At 60.5% G+C, this 27,419-nt stretch overlaps 1 protein-coding gene across 1 annotated transcript in view; it reads left to right on the top strand.

Annotated features, from left to right (window-relative positions):
• The first annotated feature begins 2,847 nt into the window (after positions 1-2,847).
• Positions 2,848-27,419, top strand: part of ACE2 (angiotensin converting enzyme 2) — a 39,874-nt gene continuing 15,302 nt past the window's right edge. Inside the window, exons 1-10 of the mRNA XM_054165934.1 lie at positions 2,848-3,030; positions 7,690-7,848; positions 9,471-9,564; positions 11,751-11,894; positions 12,802-12,914; positions 14,072-14,180; positions 14,873-14,970; positions 17,865-18,034; positions 23,321-23,547; positions 25,004-25,148. Of these exons, the coding sequence (XP_054021909.1) occupies positions 2,848-3,030; positions 7,690-7,848; positions 9,471-9,564; positions 11,751-11,894; positions 12,802-12,914; positions 14,072-14,180; positions 14,873-14,970; positions 17,865-18,034; positions 23,321-23,547; positions 25,004-25,148 (1,442 nt within the window). The remainder of the gene's footprint in view (positions 3,031-7,689; positions 7,849-9,470; positions 9,565-11,750; positions 11,895-12,801; positions 12,915-14,071; positions 14,181-14,872; positions 14,971-17,864; positions 18,035-23,320; positions 23,548-25,003; positions 25,149-27,419) is intronic.

The following is a 27,419-nucleotide window of genomic DNA, read 5'->3' as shown; positions in this document are numbered from 1 at the left end:
AGGTGTTTAGGAGGAGCCTGGGTGAGGCACTTGGTGCCATGGTTTAGTTGATCAGATGGTGCTGGATGATAGGTTGGACTGGATGATCTCAAAGGTCTTTTCCAACCTGGTCAATTCAATTCAATTCAATTCAATTCAATTCAATTCTATTCTATTCTATTCAGGTAGATGCAGGACAGGGCTGTCAGAAGGTACTGGAGGTCACCTGTGCCCAGGACAGGGTTGTCAGAAGGTACTGGAGGTCACCTGTGCCCAGGACAGGGTTGTCAGAAGGTACTGGAGGTCACCTGTGCCCAGGACAGGGTTGTCAGAAGGTACTGGAGGTCACTTGTGCCCAGGACAGGGCTGTCAGAAGGTACTGGAGGTCACCTGTGCCCAGGACAGGGCTGTCAGAAGGTACTGGAGGTCACTTGTGCTCAGGACAGGGTTGTCAGAAGGTACTGGAGGTCACTTGTGCTCAGGACAGGGCTGTCAGAAGGTACTGGAGGTCACTTGTGCCCAGGACAGGGTTGTCAGAAGGTACTGGAGGTCACTTGTGCTCAGGACAGGGCTGTCAGAAGGTACTGGAGGTCACTTGTGCCCAGGACAGGGTTGTCAGAAGGTACTGGATCAAGATGTTTCCTCAAGCTGCCTGTTCCTGTCCATGCTGGCTGGCAGTGCCCCTTGCTGGCAGCCCTGCCAAGGCTGTGCTTTGTGCTGCCCATCTCAGAGGAGAGGGCTGCAGCTCCTTTCTTGGGTTTTGGCAATCCAGGGGCTTTTGGCTGCTGCTGCTCCCACTGAGGAAGACTCAGAGCGGTTCTGAAGCAGCTCTGCTGGTGCTGAGCACCAGCCCCCTGTGTGTGGCTGCAGAGCTGCCTCTCCAAAAGCCTCCCCCTGCAAGAAACAAAGAAAGGCCAAGCAGCCAAGGGATGATGGGCAGCAGCAGGCTGACTTGAGAAGCCCTGAGGCACTGCCTGCTCCATACCACTCAGCCCAAGCTGCCTCTCCAGAGCTAATTCCTGCATTGATTGTCTCCCTGGATGTGCAGTGAGTGCTGGGCTCCCAGCTGGCTTGCCAAAGGTATTGAGGGATTAACCTGGAGTCATTGTAGTGATCGCCTGAGCACTCAGATGCAGTTGGTTTGTAGCTCAGATTAGGTCTCTCTGCCAGCTGCTGTGGCCCCACAAGGTCTCTTGCTACTTTTTGACCTTTCCATGAGGACATTGAAATAATCTGGCTTGGTGCATCCCTGAGGCTTTGGAAAGGCCTTCTGCTCTCCAGATCCCTGCATCACTGTGGCCAGCTCCAGAGCACTCAGCACAGGAAGGACATGGACCTGATGGAGCTGCTCCAGTGGAGGGAGACAAAGATGATCAGGGGCTTCAGCATGTCCCCTGTGGAGACAGGCTGAGGGAGCTGGGGGTGTGCAGCCTGCAGAAGAGAAGGCTCCAGGCAGACCTCACAGCAGCCTGCCAGGACCTGAAGGGGCTCCAAGAAGGCTGCAGAGGGACTGTGCCCAAAGGCCTGCAGGGACAGCACCAGGGGCAAGGGTTTGAAAGGAGAGCAGAGCAGATTAATACTTGAATGTGTCCAGAGAAGGGCAACAAAGCTGGGGAGGGGTCTGGAGCACAGCCCTGTGAGGAGAGGCTGAGGGAGCTGGGGTTGCTTAGCCTGGAGAAGAGGAGGCTCAGGGGAGACCTTCTTGCTCTCTGCAACTCCCTGAAGGGAGGCTGTAGCCAGGTGGGGGTTGGTCTCTTCTGCCAGGCAAGCAGCACCAGAACAAGAGGACACAGCCTCAAGCTGTGCCAGGGGAAGGGTGGAGGTGAGCAGAAAGTTCTTTCCAGCAAGAGAGATTGGCCACTGGAATGTGCTGCCCAGGGAAGTGGTGGAGTCCCTGTGCCTGGAGGTGCTCAACAAAGGCTTGGATGTGGCACTTGGAGCCATGGTTTAGTTGTCAGGAGGTGGTGGGTGTTAGGTCATAGGTTGGACTTGATGATGTCTGAGGTCTTTTCCAACCTGGCTGATTCTGTGAGATTGGCTGTGAGGAACAAGTTCTGCCCCAGGAGGCTGCTGCTACACTGCCACAGGTTGCCCAGGGAGGGAGCTGAGGCTCCATGGCTGGAGCTGTTGAAGGTGAGGCTGGAGAAGGCTGTGAGCAACCTACTCTGGTGGAGGATGTCCCTGCTGGGTGCAGGGGGGTTGGACTGGCTGCCCTTTGGGGGTCCCTTCCAACCCAGCCCATCCCATGGTGCTAATGTCTTTGCAGAGCCTTTTGAGAGGTGGCCCTAAGCCTTCACCCAAATCCTGTGCCAGGCTCCCTGGGCTTCCTTCACCCAAATCCTGTGCCAGGCTCCCTGGGCTTCCTTCACCCAAATCCTGTGCCAGGCTCCCTGGGCTTCCTTCACCCAAATCCTGTGCCAGGCTCCCTGGGCTTCCTTCCTGCCCGGCAGCTGCGCTTCCTGCCTTGGTGTTTCAGTGAAGCCCCTGAGTCTTCCTCCGGCTTATCAGCGACCTGCTAAAGGATTCTGAGGCTGGGAGCTGTCCCTGGCTGAGGTGGCTCAGCTGTGTCATCGACAGCTCCTTTGGGAAACATTAACCCAAAGGCCAAGCCTTTCAGAAGGAGGCCATAAAGTGGCAGCAGCGATTGTGTTTCCCCCCCAGTTAATAATTGACTTTTGTTTGTTTGGCTCCTCCTGAAAACAACTTTTCCCCTTCTCTCCCCCACGATGGGTGACAGCTATAAAAGGGCCTGGCAGCGGGGTGCAGCCTCCCTGCTTCACCCCAGCCATGCTGGAGGGCTGACCCCGCAGAGCCCAGCCACAGAAGCAAACCCTGCTCCGCCGGGAGGTTCTCGGCCCAGGCATGAAGATGTTGGTCCGCTTCTGGCTCCTGTGCGCTCTGGGCGCCGCTGTGGCCCCTCAGGATGTCACAGAACAAGCCAGACTCTTTCTAGAAGACTTCAGCAGGAGGGCAGAGGAGCTCAGCTACGAGAACTCCCTTGCCTCCTGGAGCTACAACACCAACATCACCGAGGAGACTGCCCAGCGAATGGTGAGTGCTGCACCCTGTCAGGTGAAGGTCATCTCCGGTGCTGTGCCATTCAGGGGTCCCTGGCAGTGGAGTACAGGCTGGCCAGGGGGCTTGGTGCTTGCTCCCTGAAACAGTCAGAGGCTCCCTCTGATGGCTGTGCAGGTCTTGGTATGGATTTTAAACTGCATGGAACACCACTGCTCTCTGCAGCTCCCTGAAGGGAGGTTGTAGCCAGGTGGGGGTTGGTCTCTTCTCCCAGGCAAGCAGCACCAGAACAAGAGGACACAGTCTCAAGCTGTGCCAGGGGAGGTTTAGGCTGGAGGTGAGGAAGAAGTTCTTCCCAGCAAGAGAGATTGGCCATTGGAATGTGCTGCCCAGGGAGGTGGTGGAGTCCCCATCCCTGGAGGTGTTTAGGAAGAGCCTGGGTGAGGCACTTGGTGCCATGGTTTAGCTGATTAGATGGTGTTGGGTGATAGGTTGGACTGGATGATCTCTGAGGTCTTTTTCACCCTGGTGGAGTCCCCATCCCTGGAGGTGTTCAAAAGGGGATTGGATGTGGCACTTGGTGCCATGGCTTGGTTAGTCATGAGGTGCTGGGTGACAGGTTGGACTTGATGATCTCTGAGGTCTTTTCCAACCTTATTCATTCTATGGTTTTATCCTGGGGCTTATGCTGCTGGAGGATTCTGGCAGCTGCTTCCTGGCTTCCTTTGGCTCCACAGATGTGGTCTGAAGCTGGAGTGCTGCTGCTTTGTAGTCGTGCCTGAGTCTCAGGAGGTTCCACCTCAACTGGGAGTCTCCTGAAGCCCTGGAGCAGGCTGCCCAGAGAGGTTGTGGAGTCTCCTTCTCTGGAGCCTTTCCAGCCCTGTCTGGATGTGTTCCTGTGGGACCTGTGCTGGATTCTATGGTCCTGTTCTGGCAGGGGGTTGGACTCAAAGACCTTCAGAGGTCCCTTCCTACCCCTAACCTCCTGTGGTGCTAGGTGGAGGAGCTTGCTGTAAGACACTGGTGGCTCTCCAGAGATATCTGGGCCACCACCACTTTCTATAGCCCAAGCTTGGTGCCTGGGCTGCCCTCACACTACAAAAGGAGTGATGGATGGAGGCCAGCCCTTACCTTGATCCACCCTGGGGACTGGAGGGGAGTGGAGGGGAAGGGCAAGGCAAAAAAGGGAAGAGCCACCAAATCTGAGCTGGATGGAGAGGGACACTGCCTTTGGCTCGAGGTCCTCCACCTCCAGTGCCTGCCACTGTGGTGCTTCTGCTGCAGAGGGCACAGCCCAGGGCATGGCCTTTTCCCAAGGCCTGGGCTGGGTGCTTCCCTGCACACCAGGGAGTGGGAAGCAAACCTTGGCCCAGGTGAGGTCAGGTCTCCCATTTTCTGTAAGGCTGAGCCAACACTGGGCTGTTACTGGCACAGGCAGTGTGCTCTCTCCTCTGCTGCTGGAGCTGCTGCACCTCTCCCTGGAGGTGCAAGCACTTGCTGGAGGCAGGCAGTCTGTTAGATGCTTGCTCATGGGTTTAGGTCATGGTCCACAGCCTCTCCCCAGTGCAGGACTTTTCCCTCTTCTGCCTCCCATCACTCCTCTCACAGTCAGGGCTGTTGGTGAACTGCCTGGAGTGGGAAGAAGTGGGAGAGGTGAAGTGAGAGCAGGGATCTGCAAATGCCAGCAGCGTTCTGGGACCTATCCAGCTCCCATCTGCAGGGAAGACCACAGCACAGCCCTGTGAGGAGAGGCTGAGGGAGCTGGGGTTGCTTAGCCTGCAGAAGAGGAGGCTCAGGGGAGACCTTCTTGCTCTCTGCAACTCCCTGAAGGGAGGTTGTAGCCAGGAAGGGGTTGGTCTCTTCTCCCAGGCAACCAGCACCAGAACAAGAGGACACAGTCTCAAGCTGTGCCAGGGGAGGTTCAGGCTGGATGTTAGGAAGAAGTTCTTCCCAGCAAGAGAGATTGGCCATGGGAATGTGCTGCCCAGGGAGGTGGTGGAGTCCCCATCCCTGGAGGTGTTTAGGAAGAGCCTGGATGAGGCACTTGGTGCCATGGTTTAGTTGATCAGATGGTGCTGGGTGCTAGGTTGGACTTGGTGATCTCAAAGGTCTCTTCCAACCTGGTTAATTCTACTCTACTCTATTCTACCTCTCTTCTCCTCTCTTCTCCTCTCTTCTCCTCTCTTCTCCTCTCTTCTCCTCTCTTCTCCTCTCTTCTCCTCTCTTCTCCTCTCTTCTCCTCTCTTCTCCTCTCTTCTCCTCTCTTCTCCTCTCTTCTCCTCTCTTCTCCTCTCTTCTCCTCTCTTCTCCTCTCTTCTCCTCTCTTCTCCTCTCTTCTCCTCTCTTCTCCTCTCTTCTCCTCTCTTCTCCTCTCTTCTCCTCTCTTCTCCTCTCTTCTCCTCTCTTCTCCTCTCTTCTCTCTCTCCTGCTCTATTCCATGCTATGCTCTGCTATGCTATTTGTGCTTGCACTGTCCTGCAGCACAGCTCTCCCTGCTTCCCAGCCCCCAGCCCAGGCTGTCCCAGCCAGCAGGGTCTCCAGGCAAGAGCTGTGTGCACCCAGAGCAGCCAGCCATGCCCTGGCTGGTGACTGCTGCTGCCCTGCCTCAGCCCAGCCTCTCACAGCCTTGGAGCCTTTCAGAGGGCACCAAAGCAGCTCCAAGTGTGCAGCTCTGAGGGTCTGAGAGTGAACTCAGCCTTCAGAGGACAAATAATAGGGAGCATCAAGGACATCAAGCATCAGGGGAGCAACCCAGAATGTCCTGCCTCTACTTCTGCCCTGTGCTGGAAGTCTTCCACTTGGTGGCCTTACAGCTTAATTAAGTCATGATGGCAGTCCTTCATTAAAGCAAGGTTGATTAAGGACTAGCTGCTGGAAGAGATCTGGAGGAGCAGTGACTGTCAGTCTGGAGTGCTCCCTGAGGCAGCAGGGACTTCAGCTGTGACGTCTCCAAGGCCTGTGCAGTACCTCCAGCATCAGTGAGGTGACTCCAGGGGGAGAGAGCAGCGAGAGGACCCAATCAGCCCAGCACTCAGAGAGGAGGTTTCCTCTTGCCTGCTCTCCCAGCAGCAGTGGCAGTAAAGCCACCCCCTCCCCTCCTGCCTTCCTGCTAGAGGAGCAAGGTTAATTAGTGCTGTCCCTCCTGGCTCCTGCCCATCCATCCTCCTTGTAAACTGAGCCACAGAGGTTGTAACTGTTCCTCTGCCTGCCCAGACACTTCCTCTAGTCAGGGAAAAATCAGGCAGCAAGAGGGCTCCTTTCCCCTGGCTTTTGTAGCCCCAGAGCCTCATCTTCTGCTCTGCTGCTCCTAAGACACTTCCCCATCCCTGCTCAGGACAAGAGTCCAGGAGCAGATTTACACAGAGCTGGGTGTTCAGCAGACTCTTGCCTGTTGAGTAGCAGCAGGAGCAGCAGGGCTGATTGCTCCTGTGAGAGGGAGAGGTTGGAAAGCCTCCCTCAGAGGGGCTGCATGGGCAGGGGGAGATGCAGGGATGGGGCTGCCTTGTGTCTGCCACTGTCCCTCTCCAGCAGAGCCTAAAGCAGGGGGGGTGGCTCTGTCCCACACGGGGCTGGGCAGCCCAGGCACAGCCCTGGATCAAGTGTCAGGCTTGGCACGGGGTGGCACAGGGCTGAAGTGCTCCTGAGAGAGCTCTGCAGGCGCCAGATGACATCTGTGGCCTCGGCAGGGAGGGGGTTTGAGTGCCCTCTCCACAAGCCACGGAGCTCTGGCCTGAGCACGACCGAGGAGCCAGGTTGAGGAGCACTGTTGCTGCTGCAAAGGGGATGGGTGCTGCTCTGCTGAGCTGTGTCCAAACACACTGAAGAGGAGAAGGAGAGGATCTCACATCCAGGTGTTGTTGCTGCTGTGGGGCTGCCTTGTGCACTGCACTCTGTGTGCGAGTTCCTTGTGCCAGGGTAACTGCAGCAGAGCAGAGAGCAAGAGCAAGCAAGACCCTGGAGAGTGTGGGCACCTGCCTGAGCCTCCTGTGCCCAAATGCTTTATTTGCCATAGATGGAGGAGAAAATGCTCTTTGCATAGGGAAAAGCCCCAGCAGCAGCACCTTGGCTGCTGTCTGTCACTGCCACGGGAGCAGAAGTGTGCCCTGGCTTGTGTCTGGTTGCTGCTAGGCACAGGTGGACCACAGAATGGTCAGGGTTGGGAGGGACCTCAAGGCTCAGCCAGCCCCAACCCCCCTGCCATGGCCAGGGACACCTCACACTACAGCAGGTTGCTCACAGCCACCTCCAGCCTGGCTGCAAACACCTCCAGGCAGGAGGCTTCCACCACCTCCCTGGGCAACCTCTGCCAGGCTCTCACCACCCTCATGGGCAACAACTTCTCCCTCACATCCAATCTCAATCTCCCCCCTTCTAGTTGTGCTCCATCCCCCCCAGTCCTATCACTCCCTGACCCCCTCAGAAGTCCCTCCCCAGCTTTCTTGGTGCCCCCTTCAGACCCTGGAAGGCCACCAGAAGGTCTCCTGGGAGTCCTTGGATGAAGAGGAGCAGTAGGGGAGGATGATGTGGTGATCCAGAGCGGCAGGGCACACAGCCAGGGCATGAGAGCTGGATCCTAGCAAGCACAGTGTGAGGAGGCAGCCCTGGGAGGCACCCAGGCTCTCCCTGGAAGGGAGGCTTTTGCCCCCTGGCTGAGCCAGGCTCCTGCACTTCCCTTTGCTTGTGTGAACCTTTCAGAACCAGGCTGCTGCCAGGTGGGCAGCGTTTTACAGCGAGGCCTCCAGCAATGCCAGCAGCTTCCCACTGCCCAGCATCCAGGATGCTCTCATCAGGCTCCAGATCCAGGCTCTCCAGGACAGAGGATCATCAGTGCTCTCAGCAGAAAAGTACAGCAGAGTAAGTAGCTGAATGCAGCTCATTCCTGCCAGGGGAGAGCAGCTGCCTCCCAGCCCAGCCCCGGGCACGGCGCCCGCGGCATCCCGCCCGGCCTGGGCTGTCCCCTGGCATCAGGATGGAGCCTGTGCCTGCACCTCCTGGTGCTGCTCTCAGCAGCAGAGGAGAGCTGCCCTGGCACAGGGAGCTGCTTCTCACTCAAGGCAGCAGCTTTGCCACGCAACCCCTGCCAGGAATGGGAAGCAGCCACACCTCAGAGCTGGCCTTGCAGGGGTGGCACAAGAGGGCCTGTGCTAAGTGCTTGGCTAAGCCCAAGCCTAGGGCAGTGACCTGGGAGAGGCAGGTGAAAGGGCCCTGGGTGAGTCAGGCAAGTGGCAGAAGTCTTTGTCAGCACCTGCTGCATTGTCACCCTGGGACAGGAAGGGACAGCTCTGTGCAGCTGGGCAGGCTTGGTGGCTTCCTCCCTCAGCAAGCTGCTGAAGGCTGTAGCAAGGGTCAGAGTGGGGTCTGCCATTCCCCCTGCCAGGCTCCTGGCATGGAAAATGGCTCTGGGGGGCTGCTGCAGGCAGCAGCTCTGCAGACTCAGGAGGGATTCACAGCCAAGCAGCCAAGGGTTAGGTCAGATTCCCTTTGCTGGAGCCCCACGTGAAGCTCAGCACTGAGTCAAGGGCATCCTCCAGCCCTGGCTCCAGAAGGATCCTGAGGCTCCTTTGCAAAGGTCAGGTAAGCAAAGGGCTGCCTGGCTCCCCTCTCTGACCCCCATCAGAGGTCTTTCTGGAGAGGCAGGCTGTGCCTTTGGGGGAATGCTGAGGGTTCCTACAGCCCTTCACCCTGAGGCAGGGCAGTGCCCTGCTGGCGATGCTGTCTCTGGCTCCTTCAGTGCCCTCCCTGCCTAGGCACTGGCAGTTTCCTGGTGAACAGCCTCTGGGGCTGAAGGAGAGGTTTGCTCCCTGGGCAGTCAGGTGCTGCACAGGCTGAGGGCAGCCCACAGCAACACTTAGATGTTCTTCCCTGATACAGAAATGTTCCTGGGTGCCCACTTAACTCTAATGCTGGCCGAGACCAGGTTAGAGCTGGTCATTAACTGCCTCTTCCACTGACAGACCTACACAGTTCTGATGTGAAGCAGTGTGCCCAGGTGGCCAGCAAGGCCAAGGGCATCCTGGCCTGCATCAAACCAGAGTGGGCAGCAGGAGCAGGGCAGTGCTGCTGCCTCTCGACTCAGCCCTGGGGAGGCCACAGCTTGAGCACTGGGTTCAGTTCTGGGCACCACAGCACAGGAAAGACATTGAGGGGCTGGAGAGTGGCCAGAGAAGAGCAACCAGGCTGGGGAGGGGGCTGGAGGCATCATAGGAGGAGCAGCTGAGGGAGCTGGGGGGGTGAAGTGTGGAGAAGGCTGAGGGCAGAGCTTATTGCTCCCTGCAGCTCCCTGAAAGGAGGCTGGAGTGAGGCTGGGGTTGGACTCTTCTCCCAAGCACCCAGGGACAGGAGGAGAGGCAATGAGGTGAAGCTGTGCCAGGGGAGGGTCAGGTTGGGCATGAGGGAAAACTCCTTGAGTGAAGGATGGTGAGGGGCTGGAACAGGCTGCCCAGGGAGGTTTCTAATGCCTCACCTCTCCCCTGCAGCTGGGCACCGTGCTCAACACCATGAGCACCATCTACAGCACCGGCACCGTCTGCAGGGGCAGCACCACCTCCGAGTGCCTGCTGCTGGAGCCAGGTAGGCTGCCAGCCCCTGCCTGCCCCAGCCTGGGCACAGCCTCACAGACACATGGCTCAAGGCTGGCTGCTGGCTGCCTGCCCCTGCCTGCCCCAGCCTGGGCACAGCCTCACATACACACGGCCCAAGGCTGGCTGCTGGCTGCCATCCCCTGCCTGCCCCAGCCTGGGCACAGCCTCACATACACACGGCCCAAGGCTGGCTGCTGGCTGCCAGCCCCTGCCTGCCCCAGCCTGGGCACAGCCTCACAGACACACGGCCCAAGGCTGGCTGCTGGCTGCCAGCCCCTGCCTGCCCCAGCCTGGGCACAGCCTCACAGACACACGGCCCAAGACTGGCTGCTGGCTGCCAGCCCCTGCCTGCCCCAGCCTGGGCACAGCCTCACAGACACATGGCCCAAGGCTGGCTGCTGGCTGCCATCCCCTGCCTGCCCCAGCCTGGGCACAGCCTCACAGACACACGGCCCAAGGCTGGCTGCTGGCTGCAGGCTGCCAGCCCCTGCCTGCCCCAGCCTGGGCACAGCCTCACAGACACATGGCCCAAGGCTGGCTGCTGGCTGCCATCCCCTGCCTGCCCCAGCCTGGGCACAGCCTCACAGACACATGGCCCAAGGCTGGCTGCAGGCTGCCATCCCCTGCCTGCCCCAGCCTGGGCACAGCCTCACAGACACATGGCCCAAGGCTGGCTGCTGGCTACCATCCCCTGCCTGCCCCAGCCTGGGCACAGCCTCACAGACACATGGCCCAAGGCTGGCTGCAGGCTGCCATCCCCTGCCTGCCCCAGCCTGGGCACAGCCTCACAGACACATGGCCCAAGGCTGGCTGCTGGCTGCCATCCCCTGCCTGCCCCAGCCTGGGCACAGCCTCACAGACACATGGCCCAAGGCTGGCTGCAGGCTGCCATCCCCTGCCTGCCCCAGCCTGGGCACAGCCTCACAGACACATGGCCCAAGGCTGGCTGCTGGCTACCATCCCCTGCCTGCCCCAGCCTGGGCACAGCCTCACAGACACATGGCCCAAGGCTGGCTGCAGGCTGCCATCCCCTGCCTGCCCCAGCCTGGGCACAGCCTCACAGACACATGGCCCAAGGCTGGCTGCAGGCTGCACGAGGGCAGGCAGCAGCTTCCCTCTGGGCATCCTCCTGGCCAGATCTTAGCCACGGCACAACTGCGCCCTGATGGCCAGGGGCCTCCAGCCAGCTGCTGTCTGCCACCTGGAGAGCACAAAGCTCCAACAGGGCTGCTCAGCTTGGGTGCCAGCCTGCCTGGCCCCTGGGCTTCACTCACCTCACACTGCTCAGCTTGGGTGCCAGCCTGCCTGGCCCCTGGGCTTCACCCACCTCACACTGCTCAGCTTGGGTGCCAGCCTGCCTGGCCCCTGGGCTTCACCCACCTCACACTGCTCAGCTTGGGTGCCAGCCTGCCTGGCCCCTGGGCTTCACCCACCTCACACTGCTCAGCTTGGGTGCCAGCCTGCCTGGCCCCTGGGCTTCACCCACCTCACACTGCTCAGCTTGGGTGCCAGCCTGCCTGGCCCCTGGGCTTCACCCACCTCACACTGCTCAGCTTGGGTGCCAGCCTGCCTGGCCCCTGGGCTTCACCCACCTCACACTGCTCAGCTTGGGTGCCAGCCTGCCTGGCCCCTGGGCTTCACCCACCTCACACTGCTCAGCTTGGGTGCCAGCCTGCCTGGCCCCTGGGCTTCACCCACCTCACACTGCTCAGCTTGGGTGCCAGCCTGCCTGGCCCCTGGACTTCACCCACCTCACACTGCTCAGCTTGGGTGCCAGCCTGCCTGGCCCCTGGGCTTCACCCACCTCACACTGCTCAGCTTGGGTGCCAGCCTGCCTGGCACCTCACACAGAGCCTGGCTGTTGCCCCTGCCCCTCAGTCTTGTTGGCCTCAGTGCTGTGTTGAGGCCAGTCCCAGGAAAGCTACCAGCTGAAGGGATGCTGCTGCAGGGAGACCCTTTGAGGGCCTGTGATCTGCTCCATGTCTCTTAAAGAGCAGAAGGGAAGCCCCTGAATCAGGAAGGGGTGCAATACAATTATGGGATGCTTGAGCTGAGCAAAGGCAAAGGGTTTTATTTCCTTAGTTGCTGCCAGTCTCCCCCTGGCTCAACTGCCTGCAGCCACAGGCAAATGGAGAGATTCTGCTTGCTCCAGGCCTCCTGGTTTTGTTCTGGCAGGGCTGGACAGGATCATGGCTGAGAGCTGGGACTACCATGAGAGGCTGTGGGCCTGGGAAGGCTGGAGAGCTGAGGTGGGCAGGATGATGAGACCCTTGTATGAGGAGTATGTTGAACTGGAGAATGAGGCTGCCAAGCTCAATGGTAAGTCAGAGCTTTCTTTCCTCTTCTCTAGCTGGGGCACTGAGCACACATGCCAGGGGCTGGCACAGCTGGCACAGCAGCTCAGCCTTCCTACACAGCAAGGAGCAGTGTTTTGCACCTCCCTGGGCAACCTGTGGCAGTGTGGCAGCAGCCTCCTGGGGCAGAACTTGTTCCTCACAGCCAATCTCCATCTGCTCTGCTCTCCTTTCAAACCCTTGCCCCTGGTGCAAGGTTGGTCTCTTCTCCCAGGCAAGCAGCACCAGAACAAGAGGACACAGTCTCAAGCTGTGCCAAGGGAGGTTCAGGCTGGATGTTAGGAAGAAATTCTTCCCAGCAAGAGAGACTGGCCATGGGAATGTGCTGCCCAGGGAGGTGGTGGAGTCACCATCCCTGGAGGTGTTTAGGAAGAGCCTGGCTGAGGCACTTGGTGCCATGGTTTAGCTGATTAGATGATGTTGGGTGATAAGTTAGTCCTGATGATCTCTGAGGTCTTTTCCACCCTGGTTCATTCTAATTCTAGTTCTAATTCTAATTCTAATTCTAATTCTAGTTCTAATTCTAATTCTAGTTCTAATTCTAGTTCTAGTTCTGTTCTGACTCTACCCCTGCTGGCCCTGCCTGCCGCTGGGACAGAGCTCCGGGGCAGCTCTGTGCTGCTCCCCGGACCCAGAGCGCTCTGCGCTGCGCCGCCGCAGGCTGCCGGTCCGCAGGGCTGCCGGTCCGCAGGCTGCCGCAGGGCTGCCGGTCCGCAGGGCTGCCGGTCCGCAGGCTGCCGCAGGGCTGCCGGTCCGCCGGGCTGCCGGTCCGCCGGGCTGCCGGCCCGCAGGGCTGCCGGCAGGGAGCTGCCCTGCTGCTGCCGCCCGCAGCGCTGCCCCCCGCCCTGCCCTGCCCCTCCTCTGCTTGCCAGGCTACTCGGACTATGGGGATTACTGGAGAGCCAACTACGAGGTGGAGTACCCAGAGCAGTACAGGTACAGCCGTGACCAGCTGATGGAAGACGTGGAGAGGACGTTTGAGCAGGTAGGGGCAGGGGCAAGCTCCCCCCCCTGGGCCCCAGGGGTGGGTTTGGTGGTGCTGGGCATCACATGTTGGTGTTGCCAGGGGAAAAGAGGCTCTGAACCCCAACCTGGCTGATCTCAGGTCCCCCAGGGCTAACAGACAGGGGGAGACACACAGAACATTTTGAGCTCTGCAGCTCGGTCTCCCCTGAGCCTCCTCTTCTGCAGGCTAAGCAACCCCAGCTCCCTCAGCCTCTCCTCCCAGGGCTGTGCTCCAGACCCCTCCCCAGCTTTGTTGCCCTTCTCTGGACACCTTCCAGCAGCTCAACATCTTTCCTAACCTGAGGGGCCCAGAACTGGACACAGGACTCAAGGTGTGGCCTGAGCAGTGCTGAGCACAGGGCACAATGACCTCCCTGCTCCTGCTGGCCACACTGTTCCTGCTGCAGGCCAGGATGCCCTTGGCCTTCTTGGCCCTCTGGGCACACTGCTGGCTCCTGTTCAGCCTACTCTCAACCAGTCCCCCCAGGTCCCTCTCTGCCTGGCTGCTCTCAGCCACTCTGACCCCAGCCTGCAGCACTGCCTGGGGTTGCTGTGGCCAATGTGCAGAACCTGGCACTTGGCTGTGTTCAATCTCCTGCCCTTGGCCTCTGCCCATCTGCCCAGCCTGGCAAGGTCCCTCTGCAGAGCTCTCCTGCCCTCTAACAGATCAACTCCTGCTCCCAGCTTGCTGTCATCTGCAAACCTACTGCTGATGGACTCCATCCCCTCCTCCAGATCATCAATCAAGATATTGAGCAGGCTGGGGCCCAGCACTGATCTCTGCAGTGCCCTTGGGCGGCACTGTGCCAGGGGCTGGGGCAGAGGGAGCCCTGCAGCTCCATGCCTCTCCTCTAGGCAGGGCCCAGGGCTGCTCCCCACGGGGTGTGTGGCAGCCTGGAGACTCTGCACCTCCTGCTGGCACTGCTCCCTGCCTCGCAGCTGAGCAGCACTCGTGGGGCTGGGGTTTGGACTCGAGCCCTGGGGAGCTCAGCTGCAGGTCTGAGGCTGCCTTCACCTGCTGCTGGGAGGATGTGGTTGGAGACACCCTGGGGGCTCTGTGTTGAGGGAGGGGGGAAGGGGGCAGTGGTGCAGAGCAAAGAGAAAATGATTAGCTTGCTTGTCCTCCTCTGCCTGCAGATCAAGCCTCTGTACCAGCAGCTCCATGCCTACGTCAGGCACCGGCTGGGGCAGCTCTACGGCCCAGACCTCATCAGCTCCACAGGCTGCATCCCTGCTCACCTCCTGGGTATGGCCATGTGGCCAGGGCACACCAGCCTGGCCTTGCACAGGGCACAGTCCCCTTCAGGGCACACGGGGACAGAGCCATCTGCCTCTTCAGGCAGGGTGTTAACAACCAGGTTACAGAGCAGAGGGCAAATGCAGAGCTGTGCTGGCAGGGGTGGCAGAGGTGCTGGGCAGCAGGGGCAGGTACAGAGGGCAGATGTCCTCACTGGGGCTGCCAGCACCCAGCCTAAAGCTCCAGCAGTGGGCTGGGACACTTCCCTCCCCTCTGCAGCCCTTCTCCTCCTTAGCATGGGTGTTTCAGAGGGACCTGAGGTTTTCCCTGTAAGCCCTCCTGCCCCCCTCCCACAGCGTGCTGTCAAAGCCTGCAGGCTCAGTCTGCCATGGCTGTGATGTGGCTGAACATGGCAGTGGCATCCACACCAAGGGGTGCTGAGCTGTGAATGGCCCTGACCACCATCAGTGCTGGGGCAGTTTGGTACATAAGGGCTGATCTTGGGGAGCAAAAGGATCCTTGACCTGAGCCTGACCTGTGCTTGCCTTGCTAGAGCCGCTGCCCTCCACGTGTGGCTCAGAGCAGGTGCCATGCCCAGGGGTCCCTCTGTGTGCCACTGCCCAGTGGCAGACAGTCCTGACCCCGTGGAAAGCCCTGGGCAAGCATTTCAAACCCTCCTCTGTTGCTCTCTTTCTTTGCAGGGGATATGTGGGGCAGGTTCTGGACCAATCTGTATCCCCTGACCGTTCCCTACCCATCCAAACCCAACATTGATGTGACCTCTGCCATGCTGGAGAAGGTAAGGGCTGCCCTCCTGCAGAGGGCATGGTGCCACACACCTGCCTGACCCCAAGGAGGGCACCCCACAGGGCCAGCTGCTCTATGGAGAACCACAGTGCCCTTACCCAAAGGCTTTGCTTTCTGCATCCTTCCTCTGCCCTCCACCTCCTGGGCCCCAGCCTGGTCAATATCTTGATTGATGATCTGGAGGAGGGGATGGAGTCCATCAGCAGTAAGTTTGCAGCTGACAGCAAGCTGGGGGCAGGAGTTGATCTGTTAGAGGGCAGGAGAGCTCTGCAGAGGGACCTTGCCAGGCTGGGCAGATGAGCAGAGGCCAAGGGCAGGAGATTGAACACATCCAAGTGCCAGGTGCTGCACATTGGCCACAGCAACCCCAGGCAGTGCTACAGGCTGGGGGCAGAGTGGCTGAGAGCAGCCAGACAGAGAGGGACCTGGGGGGACTGGGTGAGAGTAGGCTGAACAGGAGCCAGCAGTGTGCCCAGGGGGCCAAGAAGGCCAAGGGCATCCTGGCCTGCATCAGGAAGAGTGTGGCCAGCAGGAGCAGGGAAGTCCTTGTGCCCTGTGCTCAGCACTGCTTAGGCCACCCCTTGAGTCCTGTGTCCAGTTCTGGGCCCCTCAGGTTAGGAAAGATGTTGAGCTGCTGGAAGGTGTCCAGAGAAGGGCAACAAAGCTGGGGAGGGGTCTGGAGCACAGCCCTGGGAGGAGAGGCTGAGGGAGCTGGGGTTGCTTAGCCTGGAGAAGAGGAGGCTCAGGGGAGACCTTCTTGCTCTCTGCAATTCCCTGAAGGGAGGCTGTAGCCAGGTGGGGGTTGGCCTCTGCTCCCAGGCACCCAGCCCCAGAACAAGAGGACACAGTCTCAAGCTGTGCCAGGGGAGGTTTAGGCTGGAGGTGAGCAGAAAGATCTTCCCAGCAAGAGAGATTGGCCATGGGATGTGCTGCCCAGGGAGGTGGTGGAGTCCCCATCCCTGGAGGTGTTCAAGAGGGGACTGGATGTGGCACTTGGTGCCATGGTTTAGTCATGAGGTGCTGGGTGACAGGTTGGGCTTGATGATCCCTGAGGTCTTTTCCAACCTGATTGATTCTGTGATTCTCTGATCTGGGCCAGGCAGCAGAGCCTTATTGACTCTGTGACTCCATGACTCTGGGAGTGTGTTCAGGCATTCTCCACTCTGCCTTTTCCCTTGGCTGTTCTCCTCTCCTGCTCTGTTCCTCTCCACCCTCTCTGCCTGGCTTCCCCTTGGCTCCAGGTCTGTTTTCCTCAGGGACACTCAATCCATTAAGAGATCCCTTTCAGACATGTAAATACTGCAGGGCTCCTGGAGCTGGCTGCTATCAGATGTGACCTTTGGCAGCCATCTCCATAAGCCAATAGCTTCTACATCACAGCTTGGTGTTGTGGCACCACTCCTGTCTGTGTGGAAGCAGCTGGGGCCCTGCAGCGCTGCCTCTTCTCTTCTGCTGAGGGCATGGCACCCTCAGGGCTGTGCTGCAGCACCTCTGTGAGACAGAGAGCAGGAGAGGGGATGGCTCTCTGTCCTCTGGGCTGAGCTTCCCTCCTGCTGTGCAATGAGAGGTGATCACTGGAATTTGATTTCTGAGATGTGATTCTTCACCTCAAGGGCACCCTCCTCCCCCAGGGAGCACTCCAGGCAAGCTTCACCCTGGCCAGAGGAGGAGCTCAGTTTGGCTCAGAAGCAGTTTGCACAGCTCTGCATTAATCACAGAATGGCTCAGGCTGGAAGAGATCCATCCCTGGAGGGCTTTAAGGCCAGGCAGAATGTGGCTGTGAGCAACCTGATGTAGTGTGAGGTGTCCCTGCCCATGGCAGGGGGGGTTGGAACTGATCCCTGAGGTCCCTTCCAACCCTGATGATTCTGTTATTCCATGAGCTCAGAGCTCAGCTCCCCCAAGCTCCCCACCGTGCCCAGGGACACCTCTCAGCTCCACTCAGCTGCTCAGGGCCTCATCCAGCCTGGCCTTCAACACCCCCAGCAAGGAGGCAGCCACAGCCTCCCTGGGCAGCCTGTGCCACACTCTCACCACCCTCACCCTCAACAACTTCTTCCTCAGCTCCCCTCTGCCCCTGCTCTGCCTCAGCTCCAAACCATTCCCCCTTGGCCTGGCTCATGAGAAGTCCCTCTGCAGCCCTCCTGCAGGATCTGCTCAGCTGCTGGAGGGCACAGGGCTCCTTGTGGTGCTGTGTGCACTGCAGTGGTGCTGTGCAGAGGGAAGTTGTACCCAGAGCCTTGGGGCACAGGCTGGACTCAGCTGTGCAGGGGCAGGGGCTGGTGCTGGTGCCTGTGCAGGGGCAGGGGCTGGTGCTGGTCCCTGTGCAGGGGCTGGTGCTGGTGCTGGTGCCTGTGCAGGGGCAGGGGCTGGTGCTGGTCCCTGTGCAGGGGCTGGGGCTGGTGCTGGTGCCTGTGCAGGGGCAGGGGCTGGTGCCTGTGCAGGGGCTGGTGCTGGTGCCTGTGCAGGGGCTGGTGCTGGTGCCTGTGCAGGGGCTGGTGCTGGTGCCTGTGCAGGGGCAGGGGCTGGTGCTGGTGCCTGTGCAGGGGCTGGTGCTGGTGCCTGTGCAGGGGCAGGGGCTGGTGCTGGTGCCTGTGCAGGGGCTGGTGCTGGTGCCTGTGCAGGGGCTGGTGCTGGTGCCTGTGCAGGGGCTGGTGCTGGTGCCTGTGCAGGGACTGGTGCTGGTGCCTGTGCAGGGGCAGGGGCTGGTGCTGGTGCCTGTGCAGGGGCAGGGGCTGGTGCTGGTGCCTGTGCAGGGGCTGGTGCTGGTGCCTGTGCAGGGGCAGGGGCTGGTGCTGGTGCCTGTGCAGGGGCAGGGGCTGGTCCCTGGGCAGGGGCTGGTGCCTGTGCAGGGGCAGGGGCTGGTGCTGGTGTTTCCTCTTGCAGAAATGGGATGCAATGAGAATGTTCAGAGCTGCTGAATCCTTCTTCACCTCCATTGGGCTCTATGCCATGACTGAGGGCTTCTGGACCAACTCGATGCTGACAGAGCCCACGGACGGCAGGAAGGTCGTCTGCCACCCCACGGCCTGGGACATGGGCAAGGGGGACTACAGGTGCAGCCATCCCTGGCACCCTCTTACCCTGTCTCCCACAACATCCCTAGGGGCACTGAAGGGGCACCAGGCTGCTTGAGTCCTCCCTTCTCATGGTTTTAGTTCTGACCCAGAAGAATCACAGAATCAGCAGGGCTGGAAGGGACCTCAAGGCTCAGCCAGTGCCAACCCCCCTGCCATGGCCAGGGACACCTCACACTGCAGCAGGTTGCTCACAGCCACAGCCAGCCTGGCTGCAAACACCTCCAGGCAGGAGGCTGCCACCACCTCCCTGGGCAGCCTCTGCCAGGCTCTCACCACCCTCCTGGGCAACAACTTCTTCCTCACATCCAAGCTCAATCTCCCCACTTCTAGTTCTGCTCCATCCCCCTCAGTCCTATCCCTCCCTGACCCCCTCAAAAGTCCCTCCCCAGCTTTCTTGGAGCCCCCTTCAGATCCTGGAAGGCCACCAGAAGGTCTCCTGGGAGCCTTCTCCTCTCCAGCCTGCACAACCCCAACTCCCTCAGTCTGTTCTCACAGCAGAGCAGCTCCAGCCCTCTGCTCCTCCTCCTGGCCCTTCTCTGGACACCTTCCAGCACCTCCAGACCCTTCCTGGCACAGAGGCTCCAGAGCTGGCCCCAGAGCTCCAGCTGTGGTCTCAGCAGAGTGGAGCAGAGGGGCAGAATCCCCTCCCTGGCCCTGCTGGCCACACTTCTCTTGCTGCAGCCCAGGCTCTGCTTGGCTCTCTGGGCTGCAAGTGCTCCCTGCTGGCTCCTGTGGAGCTTCTCCTCCCCCAGCACCCCCAAGGCCTTTCCTTCAGGGAAGGAAGGGAGCAGGGATGCTGTGGTGCTGCAGACCTTCCTCTGTACCTTTTTATCCAAGGGCTGCTCTCAGGTGTGAGCAGGGAAGCTCCTCCTGCTCTTAGCATGGATCAGGGAAATGATGCCCAGCTATAGGGCTTAGAGGGCAAGCAGAGCTGCAGGTGGGTCCCACTGAGAGCTGTGGGCACCTCTGTGTCCTGCAGCAATGGGCAGCAAGTGGCAAGCTGCTGAGAGCCTCCCATCTGCCTGCAGCAGCTGTGTCCAGGGTCAGGAAAGGGAGGAAAAGGGAAAGGGAAAGGGAGGGGGCAGCAAGTTCCCACTCAGTGAAGTCACCTGGGGCAAATCCTGTCCCACAGACAGCTGGGGCAAGAGGCTGGACCCTAGCAAAGCCTTGGTGAAAGCTGTCAGCAGGCTGGGGAAGGTGAATGGAAACCCTCTCTTGCTGATGAGCAGCCACAGAGGGGTGAAGCAGAGGAGTCACTGGCAGGCAGGGCTCTGGCTGCTCCCTCCAGCACCCAGCTTTGGCACCAGGCTGCAGAGGGCTTCTCCCAAACCTGCAGCTCTCTCTTACACCCTCTGCAACCCCCAAGGTGCTGAGCTCCCCTCCAGGCCTTGCTGTCCCAGCAGGAACTGCATCCCAGTCTCAAGCTGTGCCAGGGGAGGTTTGGGCTGGAGGTGAGGAGAAAGTTCTTCCCAGAGAGAGTCATTAGCCATTGGAATGTGGCTGGCTGCCTTTCCCCCCTGCCTCTTAACTACCCCAGCCCTTGGGCACTTACAGCTCAGTAGCCCCCACTGAAAACCTTCCCAAGCCCTGAGGGGATGTGGAGCTGAAGGCTTTGGTACATCTCCAGCCTCAAGGGGTACTGCTCAGAGGAGCCACAGAGCAGCACCACAATGAAGGTGCCCTACAGGATCCACTCCCCAGGCACCTCCCTCAGGGCTTCAGTCTCATGTGGGCTGCTCCACACAGCCCTCAGCAGAGACATGGATGAAGTCAGGCCACAGAAACTGCAGAGGCTGCTGGAAGCTCATCCAGATGAGCTGTGCAGCCTTGGGGATGAGTTGTTCAGTACAAGGAAGCTGGGAAGGGACTTTTGCCAAGGGATGGCAGTGATAGGATGAGAGGGAATGGATTGGAGCTTGAGGAGGGCAGATTGAGACTGGAGAGGAGGAAGAAATTCTTTGCAGGGAGGCTGGGGAGACTCTGGCACAGGTTGCCCAGGGAGGCTGTGGCTGCCTCCTGCCTGGGGGTGCTCAGCACCAGGCTGGATGAGGCCTTGAGCAGCCTGGGCTGGTGGGAGGTGTCCAGCAGTGCCCTCGATGCAGGCTGGGAACACAGCAGTGTGGCTGCTGTGAGCAGGGTGAGAGTTTTGCAGCCTCTCAGGTGCCTTTGCAGACACAATCCCCTGCCACAAGCCAGGGCCAAAGCAAAGCATCTTCACTTCAAGCAGAAGGCCAAGGGCATCCTGGCCTGCATCAGGAAGAGTGTGGCCAGCAGGAGCAGGGAAGTCCTTGTGCCCTGTGCTCAGCACTGCTCAGGCCACCCCTTGAGTCCTGTGTCCAGCTCTGGGCCCCTCAGGTCAGGAAAGATGTTGAGCTGCTGGAAGGTGTCCAGAGAAGGGCAAAAAAGCTGGGGAGGGGTCTGGAGCACAGCCCTGGGAGGAGAGGCTGAGGGAGCTGGGGTTGCTTAGCCTGGAGAAGAGGAGGCTCAGGGGAGACCTTCTTGCTCTCTGCAACTCCCTGAAGGGAGGCTGTAGCCAGGTGGGGGTTGGGCTCTTCTGCCAGGCACCCAGCCCCAGAACAAGAGGACACAGCCTCAAGCTGTGCCAGTGAGGTTCAGGTTGGATGGTAGGAAGAAATTCTTCCCAGAAAGAGATTTTGGCCATGGGAATGTGCTGCCCAGGGAGGTGGTGGAGTCCCCATCCCTGGAGGTGTTCAAGAGGGGATTGGATGAGGCACTTGGAGCCATGGTCTAGTTGTCAGGAGGTGTTGGTGACAGCTCGGACTTGCTGATCGTTGAGGTCTCTTGCAGCCTTGGTGATTCTGTGGGTGGTGGGTGCCAGGGGTCTGGGTGGTGCCGGGGGCCTGGGTGGTGCTGGGGGTCCGGGTGGTGCCAGGGGGCCTGGGTGGTGCCAGGGGGCCTGGGTGGTGCCAGGGGTCTGGATGGTGCCGGGGGCTTGGGCGGTGCCAGGGGTCTGGGTGGTGCCGGGGGTCTGGGTGGTGCCAGGGGTCTGGATGGTGCCGGGGGTCTGGGTGGTGCCAGGGGTCTGGGTGGTGCCGGGGGTCTGGGTGGTGCCAGGGGCCTGGGTGGTGCCGGGGGTCTGGGTGGTGCCAGGGGTCTGGGTGGTGCCGGGGGTCTGGGTGGTGCCAGGGGTCTGGATGGTGCCAGGGGCTTGGGTGGTGCCGGGGGTCTGGGTGGTGCCGGGGGCTTGGGAGGTGCCAGGGGGCTTGGGTGGTGCCAGGGGTCTGGGTGGTGCCAGGGGTCTGGGTGGTGCCAGGGGTCTGGATGGTGCCGGGGGTCTGGGTGGTGCCAGGGGTCTGGGTGGTGCCAGGGGTCTGGATGGTGCCGGGGGTCTGGGTGGTGCCAGGGGTCTGGGTGGTGCCAGGGGTCTGGATGGTGCCGGGGGTCTGGGTGGTGCCAGGGGTCTGGGTGGTGCCGGGGGCTTGGGTGGTGCCGGGGGCTTGGGAGGTGCCAGGGGGCTTGGGTGGTGCCAGGGGCTTGGGTGGTGCCAGGGGGCCTGCCTGGGTGGTGCCAGGGGGCCTGGGTGGTGCCAGGGGGCCTGGGTGGTGCCGGGGGGCCTGCCTGGGTGGTGCCAGGGGGCCTGGGTAGTGCCAGGGGCTTGGGTGGTGCCAGGGGGCCTGCCTGGGTGGTGCCAGGGGGCCTGGGTGGTGCCGGGGGCCTGGGTGGCGCCAGGGGGCTTGGGTGGTGCCAGGGGCTTGGGTGGTGCCAGGGGCCTTGGATGGTGCCAGGGGCCTTGGGTGGTGCCGCGGGCTTGGGTGGTGCCAGGGGGCTTGGGTGGTGCCGGGGGTCTGGATGGTGCCAGGGGCTTGGGTGGTGCCAGGGGGCCTGGGTGGTGCCAGGGGCTTGGGTGGTGCCAGGGGCTTGGGTGGTGCCGGGGGCTTGGGTGGTGCCAGGGGTCTGGGTGGTGCCAGGGGTCTGGGTGGTGCCAGGGGCTTGGGTGGTGCCGGGGGTCTGGATGGTGCCAGGGGCTTGGGTGGTGCCAGGGGGCCTGGGTGGTGCCAGGGGCTTGGGTGGTGCCAGGGGCTTGGGTGGTGCCGGGGGCTTGGGTGGTGCCAGGGGTCTGGGTGGTGCCAGGGGTCTGGGTGGTGCCAGGGGCTTGGGTGGTGCCGGGGGTCTGGGTGGTGCCGGGGGCTTGGGCGGTGCCAGGGGGCTTGGGAGGTGCCAGGGGGTCTGGGTGGTGCCAGGGGTCTGGGTGGTGCCGGGGGCCTGGGTGGTGCCAGGGGCCTGGGTGGTGCCAGGGGTCTGGGTGGTGCCGGGGGTCTGGGTGGCGCCAGGGGTCTGGGTGGCGCCAGGGGGTTTGGGTGGTGCCAGGGGCCTGGGTGGTGCCGGGGGCTTGGGAGGTGCCAGGGGGCTTGGGTGGTGCCAGGGGTCTGGGTGGTGCCAGGGGTCTGGGTGGTGCCGGGGGTCTGGGTGGCGCCAGGGGTCTGGGTGGCGCCAGGGGGTTTGGGTGGCGCCGGGGGCTTGGGTGGCGCCGGGGGCTTGGGTGGTGCCAGGGGACTTGGGTGGTGCCAGGGGTCTGGGTGGTGCCAGGGGGCTTGGGTGGTGCCGGGGGCTTGGGTGGTGCCAGGGGGCTTGGGTGGTGCCAGGGGTCTGGGTGGCGCCGGGGGTCTGGGTGGTGCCAGGGGGCTTGGGTGGTGCCGGGGGCTTGGGTGGTGCCAGGGGTCTGGGTGGTGCCAGGGGGCCTGCCTGGGTGGTGCCAGGGGGCCTGGGTGGTGCCAGGGGTCTGGGTGGTGCCAGGGGGCTTGGGTGGTGCCGGGGGGCTTGGGTGGTGCCGGGGGCCTGGGTGGTGCCAGGGGTCTGGGTGGCGCCGGGGGTCTGGGTGGCGCCGGGGGTCTGGGTGGTGCCAGGGGGCCTGGGTGGTGCCAGGGGTCTGGGTGGTGCCAGGGGGCTTGGGTGGTGCCGGGGGGCTTGGGTGGTGCCGGGGGTCTGGGTGGTGCCAGGGGGCTTGGGTGGTGCCAGGGGCCTGGGTGGTGCCGGGGGGCCTGCCTGGGTGGTGCCAGGGGGCCTGGGTGGTGCCAGGTGTCTGGGTGGTGCCAGGGGGCCTGCCTGGGTGGTGCCAGGTGTCTGGGTGGTGCCAGGGGGCCTGCCTGGGTGGTGCCAGGGGGCCTGCCTGGGTGGTGCCAGGGGTCTGGGTGGCACCGGGAGCCCGGGTGAGCTCCTCAGGGGCGCTTTGCCCTGCGGCCGGGCGGCAGCGGGGGCGGCCAGCCGCCGCCTGAGCGCTGGCACGGTGCTGCGGGTGCGCAGGATCAAGATGTGCACCAAGGTGGGCATGGAGGACCTGCTGACGGCTCACCACGAGATGGGACACGTCGAGTACGACATGGCCTACGCCGCGCAGCCCTACCTGCTGCGCTCCGGCGCCAACGAGGGCTTCCACGAGGCCGTGGGGGAGATCATGGCCCTCTCTGCGGCCACCCCCCGGCACCTCAAAGCCCTGCAGCTCCTGGAGCCAGCCTTCCAAGAGGATGCAGGTACTGCAGCGCGTGGAGGGGAGCTGGGCTGGGGGGTTTCTGCACAGAAGAGTACTGTCATGCCATTAAGAGGGTAGGGTAGGGTAGGATAAGAGGATAGGATGGTATAGGATAGGATAGGGTAGGGTAGGGGAGGATAGGGTAGGGTAGGGGAGGATAGGGTAGGGTATGGTAGGATAGGATATGTTAGGGTAGGGTAGGATAAGAGGATAGGATAGGGTAGGATAAGAGGATAGGATAGGATAGGATAGGGTAGGATAGGATATGTTAGGGTAGGGTAGGATAAGAGGATAGGATAGGATAGGGTAGGGTAGGATAGGATAGGATATGGTAGGGTAGGGTAGGATAGGGTATGGTAGGATAGGGTAGGTTAAGAGGATAGGATAGGATAAGATAGGATAGGATAGGATAGGATAGGAGGATAGGATAGGATAGGGTAGGGTAGGATAGGATAGGATAGGGTATGGTAGGATAGGGTAGGATAGGATAGGATAGGGTAGGATAAGAGGATAGGATAGGATAGGATAGGGTAGGATAGGATAGGATAGGGTAGTGTAGGGTAGGATAAGATAGGATAGGATAGGATAGGATAGGGTAGGATAGGATAGGATAGGGTAGGGTAGTGTAGGGTAGGATAAGATAGGATAGGATAGGATAGGATAGGACAGGACAGGATAGGATAGGACACCTCCCACCAGCCCAGGCTGCTCAAGGCCTCATCCAGCCTGGTGCTGAGCACCTCCAGGCAGGAGGCAGCCACAGCCTCCCTGGGCAACCTGTGCCAGAGTCTCCCCAGCCTCCCTGCAAAGAATTTCTTCCTCCTCTCCAGTCCCAGTCTGCCCTCCTCAAGCTCCAATCCATTCCCTCTCATCCTATCACTGCCATCCCTTGGCAAAAGTCCCTTCCCAGCTTCCTTGTACTGAACAACTCATCCCCAAGGCTGCACAGCTCGTCTGGATGAGCTTCCAGCAGCCTCTGCAGTTTCTGTGGCCTGACTTCATCCATGTCTCTGCTGAGGGCTGTGTGGAGCAGCCCACATGAGACTTCCATCTCCCAGGGAGGTGCCTGGGGAGTGGATCCTGTAGGGCACCTTCATTGTGGTGCTGCTCTGTGGCTCCTCTGAGCAGTACCCCTTGAGGCTGGAGATGTACCAAAGCCTTCAGCTCCACATCCCCCAGGGCTTGGGAAGGTTTTCAGTGGGGGCTACTGAGCTGTAAGTGCCCAAGGGCTGGGGTAGTTAAGAGGCAGGGGGGAAAGACAGCCAGCCAGAGCTGCATGCACTACCTGGGGGGGTGTCTGCTCCCATGGTTTGCTCCCTCAGCAGTGTTCCTGCTTCCACAGTTTGCTCTCTGCACATCAGTGACTCAAACCTGAGCTGCAAGGGGAAGCAGCTTCGGCTGCCTAATCAGATGCCAGTGGCTGCCATAACCGTTCCCTCCACTGCCTCTCTCCTCAGAAACTGAGATCAACTTCCTGCTGAAGCAAGCCCTGACGATTGTGGGGACCATGCCCTTCACCTACATGCTGGAGAAGTGGAGGTGGCTGGTGTTCAGCGGGCAGATCCCCAAGCAGGAGTGGACCAGGCGCTGGTGGGAGATGAAGTAAGGCTGAGAAACGACAAAGTGGATCCCCTTCTTAGGCTGACTCAACCAAACCTTTCTGGTCACCCCCCCACTGCAGTGCCTCTGCCCCATAGGGCAGGGTCTGGCTCTGAGGGTGTTCTGGAGTGGCAGCTAGGAACAGCCAGCCTGGTGCAAACAGCATCTTGCAAGCCAGGAGTGTCTGCTAGCCCAGCCTGGGCACTCTGCCTTGCCTTGGGCAGACCTCCTTCTCCTTGCTGCCTTCAGCTTCTCTGATAAAGGCAGCCCAGAGCATCAGGCCCCAGGAGCAGCACTGCCTTTCCCCTAATGCATGCCCCACAGCAGCTTGGTTGCAGCCTTTCCCTAAGTCTCCTTGGGCATTATGCCACCTCCTTAAGGAAGGGTGGAAGGTGAACTTCAGCATAGTTGCCAGATCTCAGTCTACCCAATACCTGCCCATACTCCTCTGCTTTGCATTTTCTACCCATCCTAGAGTGGGGTTTTTTTGCCCCAAAGGCTCCAGAGTGATTCAGTCCTCTTTTATACATTAAAATACAACCTGTCCTGGTCAAGAAATTACACTGCCCTTGGCAAGTCACATCCAGAGGAGCCTTTTAGGTTCTGCTCAGGACCCAGCCTGTTGTTACCTCGAGGTTAAAAAGCAGTTTGAAGCAGACTGGAGTCTGCCTCTCCCTGGGTTGGTTGAAATGGGGGCAGCAAAATGCAGAGGAAGTAGGCAAGCCCATGCTGAAAGTGGAGTCTGCACTCCACCAGGAGCACAAACAGTGGTCAGCAAACAGGATCTATCAGAAGGCTTGACCTGAGTAACCCTCCTGAGCCACTGGAGAAAGCAGCCAGGTCCCATTTGTTTGGGTGGCAGAGGAGTCAGGGAAGCTTTAGCACAGCTTAGCTTTGGGAGCTGCAGGCTGCTGGAGCCAGCCCTTCACACACAGCTCTATGGAGAACACTTCCATGGAAGCTTATTACCACTCCCAGCATGGAGCACAGGGGCTGCTTTCCACACGGCTGCTGAGGAAGCAAAGGGAAGAGCAGCTTCACCTGCACCCAGGTGGCCACAACAACCCCAGGCAGTTCTACAGGCTGGGGGCAGAGTGGCTGAGAGCAGCCAGGCAGAGAGGGACCTGGGGGTGCTGGTTGAGAGTAGGCTGAACAGGAGCCAGCAGTGTGCCCAGGGGGCCAAGAAGGCCAAGGGCATCCTGGCCTGCATCAGGAAGAGTGTGGCCAGCAGGAGCAGGGAGGTCCTTGTGCCCTGTGCTCAGCACTGGTTAGGCCACAGCTTGAGTCCTGTGTCCAGTTCTGGTTCTGGGCCCCTCAGGTTAGGAAAGATGTTGAGCTGCTGGAAGGTGTCCAGAGAAGGGCAACAAAGCTGGGGAGGGGTCTGGAGCACAGCCCTGGGAGGAGAGGCTGAGGGAGCTGGGGTTGCTTAGCCTGGAGAAGAGGAGGCTCAGGGGAGACCTTCTTGCTCTCTGCAACTCCCTGAAGGGAGGTTGTAGCCAGGTGGGGGTTGGTCTCTTCTGCCAGGCAGCCAGCCCCAGAACAAGAGGACACAGTCTCAAGCTGTGCCAGGGGAGGTTCAGGCTGGATGTGAATTCTTCCCAGCAAGAGAGATTGGCCATGGGGATGTGCTGCCCAGGGAGGTGGTGGAGTCCCCATCCCTGGAGGTGTTTAGCAAGAGCCTGGCTGAGGCTCTTGGTGCCATGGTTGAGTTGATCAGATGGTGTTGGGTGATAGGTTGGACTCAATGATCTCTGTGGTCTTTTCCAACCTGGTTAATTCCATTCCATTCAGGGACACAGCAGGCCTGGCACCTTTTGGGTCACTCAGGCTCTGCATGCATTTACCCTGCAGCAGCAAACAGCAGGAGTTAAGTCTCTGTGGTGGGTTGAGAGCTGCCCCCAACATCAAACTGCCAGAGCAGCTCAGCTGGGAGCGAGGGGAGCTGTGTTTCCCTGCAATCTGCACTATGGGATGCAGTGAATGTGCACCAAATGTGCAATACTTACATACATTTACCACTTATAAACAACAGAAGACCCCCCCTGCACAAACTAGGGCACTACTAACAGCTTTCCCTTCCCTGCTCCCTTCCCTCTCCCCCTGCACATGGGAGAGGAGAGAGAGCAGAGAGTTGTCTGTTAATACTCAGCCACACAAAGCGATGCAGCCAAGGTCAGCAGAGCCAGCAGCAGCCAGGGCTGCTGTCTGCTGGGGCACAGGGAGTGAAGAGAGAGAGACTTAGTACACACAGCTGGCTTTTGTGTTGGTTATCTG

Source organism: Dryobates pubescens, chromosome 12, assembly GCF_014839835.1.
Source record: "Dryobates pubescens isolate bDryPub1 chromosome 12, bDryPub1.pri, whole genome shotgun sequence".
NCBI lineage: Eukaryota > Metazoa > Chordata > Aves > Piciformes > Picidae > Dryobates > Dryobates pubescens.
Note: the sequence above shows the minus strand (reverse complement) of the source record. Positions and strands in the feature narration are given on the sequence as shown.